Raw genomic sequence first — 7195 nt, 5'->3', positions numbered from 1 at the left:
TCTCCCTATCTCTATCACCCCCCTATACCCCTTCCATATTTCTTACTCCCTCTGTCACACACCTGCTTGCTCCTTCCTCTATCTCTCTCACACTCTCTCTCTCTGTCCTGTTTTCTCTCCCTCCCTTTATGTCTCTCACTCTCCATCCCTCCATCTCCTGCTCTCTTTCCTGAGTCTGTGTGGTTCTCTCTTCTCTCTGTCTCTCTCGCTCACTGTCTGTCTCTGTTGCTCCCTCTGTCTGTCTGTCTCTCATTTTTCAAACGGTGAACACCCTGAGGGACACGTGGAGATAGTGTTGGACATCAAAGGGTGCTGTGTTCCTCCCAGAGGGCAAAAGACAGATTGAGACAGAGAGATTGAGGAGGAGAGAGAGGGAGACGGGAGATAAATCAAACCACAACACCTTCTGCAGCCATTCTTGTAAGAGCAGGGGTTTGCCTGCTCCCTGACACCACCAACACTCACACACACACACACACACACACACACACACACACTCACACTCACACACACACATACACACACTCACACACACACGCACGCACGCACACACACACACACATACACACTTGGGGTTGCAGGAGCGGGTTACAAATATACTTTAGGCCTGATGACGGGGAAAGGTCACACCCATACCAATGCGTAAGGAGAAATCCAAGGCCATTCAGCCCCACAGGCCTGCTACACCATCCAACAATACCCTGATTAGATTAGATGCCCTACAGTACAGAGACAGGCCATTTGGCCCAACTGGTCTGTCCCTCCGCAGAGTAACCCACCCAGACCCACTCCCCTATATTTACCCCAGATTAAAGCATTAACACTACGGGCAATTTAGCATGGCCATTTCACCTGACCTTCACATCTTTGGATTATGGGAGGAAACCCACGCAGACACGGGGAGAATCTGCAAACTCCACGCAGACCGTTGCCCGAGGTGGGAATTGAACCCGGGTCCCTGGCGCTGTGAGGCAGCAGTGCTAACCACTGAGCCACCTTGCTGCCCCTAACCTCAAACCAACATTCCTGCCTGATCACCTCTCCACTCTCCCTGTCATTCATCCAGAATCCGTGCCCCACAACCTCAGAAATATTCACGCACTCTACATCCCCCAACCTGTTTCAGAGAGAGTTACACAGAGCCATTCAGCCCTCAGAGAAAATACGCATCAGATCATAAGAGAATAGGAGCAGATTAGGCCATTCAGCCCACTGAGTCTCTGCATCATTTAATCATGGTTGATATGTATCTCAGCCCCATTCCCCTGCCTTCTATGGTGGCTAAGTGATCAGCACTGCTAACAGCACCAGGGACCCGGCTTCAATTCCACCCTCGGGCAACTGTCTGGATGGAGTTTGCAAGTTCTCTTCCTCTGGGTGCTCCCTCAGTCCCTCCCTCAGTCCCAGGGTGTGCAGTTTAGATGGATCAGCCATGGGAAATTAGCCAAGGATGAAGTGGGTCTGGATGGGTGGTCAGTGTGGACTCCATGGGTCAAATGACCCTGCTTGCACACTGTAGGGATTCTATGAACATTCCCTGAGTACCTCGCTCACTCCCTCAATACCGCTGCTATCAACCTCCTCCCTCGCTGCTTCCCCCCCCATCCTCTGTCACACTGTTATTCCACTTGCTATCTGCATGGAGGTCTCGCCCCACTCTCCTCTGCCCTTAGCTGCTTCCCTCACAGCCCCTCTCGCTGTCCCTCCATCCAGCCTGGGGCAACACACGCACAAGTCAGCAAAACTCCCTGTCACCAGCAACCTCCAAGCTCCTGAAACATGAGAAGTGTTTTTTTTTACTAGCTCGGGCCCCCCCTCCCATTCCCTCGGTTTTCTTTTAATCCCCTTTCTTACGACAATGTTTCAATTTCTCATCTGTCGACAGGCCTTTCAGCTCAACTTTCCTCTCAACAAGTGTCTCCACGCGGCAGCGAGAGAGAGAGAGAGAGAAAACAATGCAGAGAGACAGTGGGCCCCGTCAAACCCTCCCAGGATAGGGTTAGATACAGAGTAAAGTTCCCTCGATTCTATCTGACCCTGAGCTCACCCACTCTGTAACCACTGTCAACACTAAACTGTTCCTGGGGTGGGAACAGTATTGAATAGGTGCTGATTAAGAGACAGTTCAAAGCAGACCGAATATCCAAATGCAACAGATAAGTTATTGAGTAGCTCTGTGGCCACATTCCAGCATTTATCGCCCATATCTAATTTACCTAAAGTTTGTAGCAAGCTGCCATCTTTAAATTTCTGGGCCACTTCCTGAAGAAGGGCTCATGCCCGAAACGTCGATTCTCCTGCTCCTTGGATGCTGCCTGACCCTGCTGCGCTTTTCCAGCCACTCATCTTCAGCTCTGATCTCCAGCGTCCGCAGCCCTCACTTTCTCCACATCTTTGAGTACTCTGGGATATGGTTTTTCAGGCCCTGGGAGTCTGTCAACCTTTAACCCCATCAATTTCTCAGCATCATTCTCTCACTAACATTGATTTCTCTCAATTCTGCCTTCTAACATTGCTGGGACGTCATTTGTGTCTTTTATTCTAAAGATTAATCCATTTCCCTTCATGCATCAATAGAGGTTTTTACAGTCAGCATCTATGTTTCCTGAAATTTTACACTCATACTCTACTCCCTCCCCCTTGTTCAAACTTGTTCCTCTTTTGCTGAATTCTAAAATGGTCCCAATCCTCAAGCTTGCTGTTTACTTTCTGCCAACTTTAGATGTCTCCTCTTAAGATCTAATACTATCCCTGAGTTCTTTGTAAGCCACAATCGAGAGATCTTTTAGATCAGCTTCAGACAAGAATGAATAATCAGGTAAAAACAATGACTGCAGACGCTGGAGACCAGATTCTGGATTACTGGTGCTGGAAGAGCACAGCAGTTCAGGCAGCATCCGAGGAGCAGTAAAACCGACGTTTCGGGTATACAGGCAGAGAGCCTGAAGGGTGGAGAAGGGTCCCTCCTCTCACTTATCTCTCCACCCTTCCTGATGAAGGGCTTTTGCCCGAAACGTCGATTTTCCTGCTCCTCGGATGCTGCCTGAACTGCTGTGCTTTTCCAGCACCACTCTAATCTAGGAATGAATAATTGCTTAATTCAACAAAAGCGATTCAAGGGGCAGCCACTGATACCAGTCCAAAAGCTTGGATACAGTCAGTCAGCCACTTGGGACATTCAATTCAAGGCACTCTCCATATAAATGAGAGAGAGGTGAGTATGAAGGGAGATAAATGTGGGTGGCATTGCTGTTACTGTCGGTTGAGGGGAAGTGTCCCAAGTGAGTGAGTAGGGCAGGGCTAATGGTTGGGGGGTTGTGGTAGCTGTCAGTGATTGAGGGAAGATTTTTCAAGCAATAATGAAAGTGGAGCATAAGCAGGAATGAAGTGAGCGTGAAGTATTGCGGTGGAGATGATGGCACTTATGCAGGCAGAGTGAGGAAGGTCATTACTGATCTTCTTAGAAACATAGGAGCAGGGATAGGTCATTTAGTCCCCTGAGCCTATTCCATCGTTCGGTGAAGCCTTGGCTGATCATGGCTGAACTCCACATACCTGGTTTTGAGCCTTATCCTTAAATGCCTTTGCTTAACAAAACTCTATCTAGCTCAGATTCAAATGAACAACTGATCCAGCACCCACGGTAGTTTTTCGAAGTGAGTTCCAAACCTCAACCAACCATTTGGTCTGGAAATGAGAAGTGTGTTGCTGGAAAAGCGCAGCAGGCCAGGCAGCATCCGAGGAGCAGGAGAATCGACGTTTCAGGCATAAGGCCCTTCTTCAGGAAGCCCATTTGTGAAGGAGGGCTCATGCCCAAAACGTCGATTCTCCTGCTCCTCGGATGCTGCCTGGCCTGCTGCGCTTTTCCAGCAACACACTTTTCGACTCTGGTCTCCAGCATCTGCAGTCCTCACTTTCTCCATTTTGTGTAGAAATGCTTCCTAACATCTTTCCTGAATGGTCAGTGGAAATAATTCATGTTTATCTACCCTGTCTTTTCCCATTAATAGCTTGAAAACTTTGATCAGGTTACTGCTTAACCTTCTAAATTATGGAGAAAACAGGCCATAACCTTATCCTCATTACATAACCTCTGAAGCCCTGGTATCATTCTTGTAAATCTATGTTGTATACCTTCCAAGGCCAATCTATTTTTCTTAAAATGTGCCCAGATCTGCTCACAGTACTTCAAGTGGGGTATAGCCAGAAGTGCAGCATAACTTCTGCGTCCCTATACTCCAGGCCTACAGCACTGGCACAAGGAATAAACTCAGATCATGGGGTGACATGTTGTGCCCTTCTCTGCTGGTCCTAGAAGAAGACAGCACCCCAGCTCTATGCTGCCCCGTCCAGCAGGAGCTCTGGGTCACTGCCCGGGGACAATACCACCAGGTCTGGGGTTAATGTCAGCAAGGGTAGAGACCAGCTCCAGGCCTGACAGTGCCTGTCCCAGTAGACAAAGGCAGATGGGAGGCTAGAGAATTCAAGGATATCCTGGCGGTGGTGAGATACCCCAGGAATGGAGTGGGGATAGATTCGGTAAAAAGAGAGAGAGAGAGGCACAATGGGCAGGGTACGGAGCGAATGTTGTTATTATACAGTGAGAAAACTTGCTTGGACTCATGGCGAGAATCCACCCAAAAATAACACAACGCAATTCACACTTCACGAAAACCACAAACGTGTGTGTGTGTGTATTTGAGAGAGCGAGAGAGAGAGAGAGAGAAAGACAGTGATACAATGAGACAGTAACAGACAGACAGGGAGAGGGAGAGACGGGTGGGAGAGACAGAGACAGAGATAGAGATAGACAGGGAGAGACAGAGCGTGAGACAGGGAGAGATTGGGAGATACAGTGTCAGGCAGAAAGACATTGACAGAAAGACAGAGACAGAGAGTGTGAGACAGACACACACAGTGACAGAGAGATGGAGAGACAGAGACTGGCAGTGACAGAGACAGAAGGATAGAGAGAGAGAGAGAGGGATTGAGAGAGACAGAGGTAAGACAGAGAGAGCTGGAAATGTGTTGCTGGAAAAGCGCAGCAGGTCAGGCAGCATCCAGGGAACAGGAGAATCGATGTTTCGGGCATAAGCCCTTCTTCAGGAATCAAGAAGGGCTTATGCCCGAAACGTCGATTCTCCTGTTCCCTGGATGCTGCCTGACCTGCTGCGCTTTTCCAGCAACACATTTCCAGCTCTGATCTCCAGCATCTGCAGACCTCACTTTCTCCCGTGAGACAGAGAGAGACAGGCATAGAGACGAGACATTGACAGACACAGGGACAGAGACAGAGAGAGAGTGAGAGATTGCCCAAGTGAGTGAGACAGACACGCACAGTGGCAGAGAGTGATAGACAGACACACACACAGTGTCAGAGACTGTGAGACAGACACACACACTGACAGAGAGTGTGAGACAGACACACGCAGTGACAGAGAGTGTAATACAGACACACGCAGTGACATAGAGTGTGAGACAGACACATGCAGTGACAGAGAGTGTAATACAGACACACACAGTGACAGAGAGTGTGAGACAGATGCACGCAGAGACAGAGAGTGTGAGACAGACACACGCAGTGACAGAGAGTGTAATACAGACACACGCAGTGACAGAGAGTGTGAGACAGACACACACAGTGACAGAGAGTGTAATACAGACACACGCAGAGACAGAGAGTGTGAGACAGACACACGCAGTGACAGAAAGTGCAATACAGACACACGCAGTGACAGAGTGTGAGACAGACACATGCAGTGACAGAGAGTGTAATACAGACACACACGGTGACAGAGAGTGTAATACAGACACACACGGTGACAGAGAGTGTGAGACAGACACACACAGTGACAGAGAGGGTAATACAGACACACATAGTGACAGAGAGTGTAATACAGACACACACAGTGACAGAGAGTGTGAGACAGATGCACGCAGAGACAGAGAGTGTGAGACAGACACACACAGTGACAGAGAGTGTAATACAGACACACGCAGTGACAGAGACTGCAATAGTGACACACACAGTGACAGAGAGTGTAATACAGACTATGTCTCTCAGTCTATCCCTCTTTCTCTGTCTCTCCTTTCCTTTCTCTCTCACACACACTCACTCACTCTCTGCCGAGCTCCTCCCCTCTCTGTAGAGGAGATTACTTCCGTATTTTGACAGCAGATTCAGGAAGCAGGAAGTCCAGCTCTGCTCAGATCACCAGAAAGTGCTCCTCACCACTCTCCTGTCTCTGTCTGACTGCCTCTCCATCCATCACAACGTCCTGTATCTCTCTCTGTACCTGGCGTTCCCTCTGTCCAGATCTCTTTGCATCCCTCTAAACTCTCCTCGTCTGCCCCTCTCCCTCTGCCACACCGCTACCCCCACCCCTGACCTTCTCACAGCGATCCCTCTCTCTCTGCTCCCCAGCCTTTCCTCCCTCACCTGTTCCCTCCCCACCCGAACCCCCCCTGGACATTCTGTTTGGAGTGGGGACGTCAGAATGCAGTCACAGGTCACACGCGCGTACCCTGTGGTCAAGGGGGGGCAGAGGGCGGCCTCAACACAAAAGACAGAGACAAGCAACACAGGTGAGTGGGAGAAGGAGAGGGTCACAGGGTGGAGGGTAGAGGGGTGGAGGGAGAGGCAGTGGAAAACATCAGGGCAATGGGGGAAAGGGGTGGCATTGGGTGGGCAGCAGGGAGCTGGAATGTGAACTGTGGAGGGATTAGTCGGTGACCGGCTCCTTGGCTTGACCATTCACTCTTGCTGCATTCCCACCCTGCCACTAACCTCCCCTCCTCCTCCTCCTCCTTCACAGGCCTCACAGACAGAGCAGCCACACTGTGCCCGAACGGGGACCACCTCGAGATACTCAAGGCCTTTGATTTACATTGGGAGTACGGTCCATGTTGTGGTAAGTTACAGCCTGACAATCTCTTTTAGCTTCCGCCTGGGAACACTCCAACCCCAGGGCATCAATGTGGATTTCACCAGCTTCCTCATTTCCCCTCCCACCCCCACCTCACCCAGCTCCAGCCTTCCAGCTCAGCACCGCCCTCGTGACCTGTCCTACCTGCCTATCTTCCTTTCCATCTGTCCACTCCACCCTCCTCCCTGACCTGTCACCTTCATTCTGCCCCCATTCACCCATTGTACTCTTTGCTACCTTCCCCCACCCTCCTCCCTGACCTATCACCT

At 50.1% G+C, this 7195-nt stretch overlaps 1 protein-coding gene across 1 annotated transcript in view; it reads left to right on the top strand.

Moving 5' to 3' along the window:
• Positions 1–6179: 6179 nt before the first annotated feature.
• pold4 (DNA polymerase delta 4, accessory subunit) overlaps positions 6180–7195 on the top strand; it is a gene marked incomplete at its 3' end in the record, with an annotated part of 7389 nt that continues 6373 nt past the window's right edge. Inside the window, exons 1-2 of the mRNA XM_043685524.1 lie at positions 6180–6585; positions 6816–6911. Of these exons, the coding sequence (XP_043541459.1) occupies positions 6498–6585; positions 6816–6911 (184 nt within the window). The remainder of the gene's footprint in view (positions 6586–6815; positions 6912–7195) is intronic.

Source organism: Chiloscyllium plagiosum, unplaced genomic scaffold (genome assembly GCF_004010195.1).
Source record: "Chiloscyllium plagiosum isolate BGI_BamShark_2017 unplaced genomic scaffold, ASM401019v2 scaf_7301, whole genome shotgun sequence".
NCBI lineage: Eukaryota > Metazoa > Chordata > Chondrichthyes > Orectolobiformes > Hemiscylliidae > Chiloscyllium > Chiloscyllium plagiosum.
This window is presented reverse-complemented; position numbering and strand designations above follow the sequence as displayed.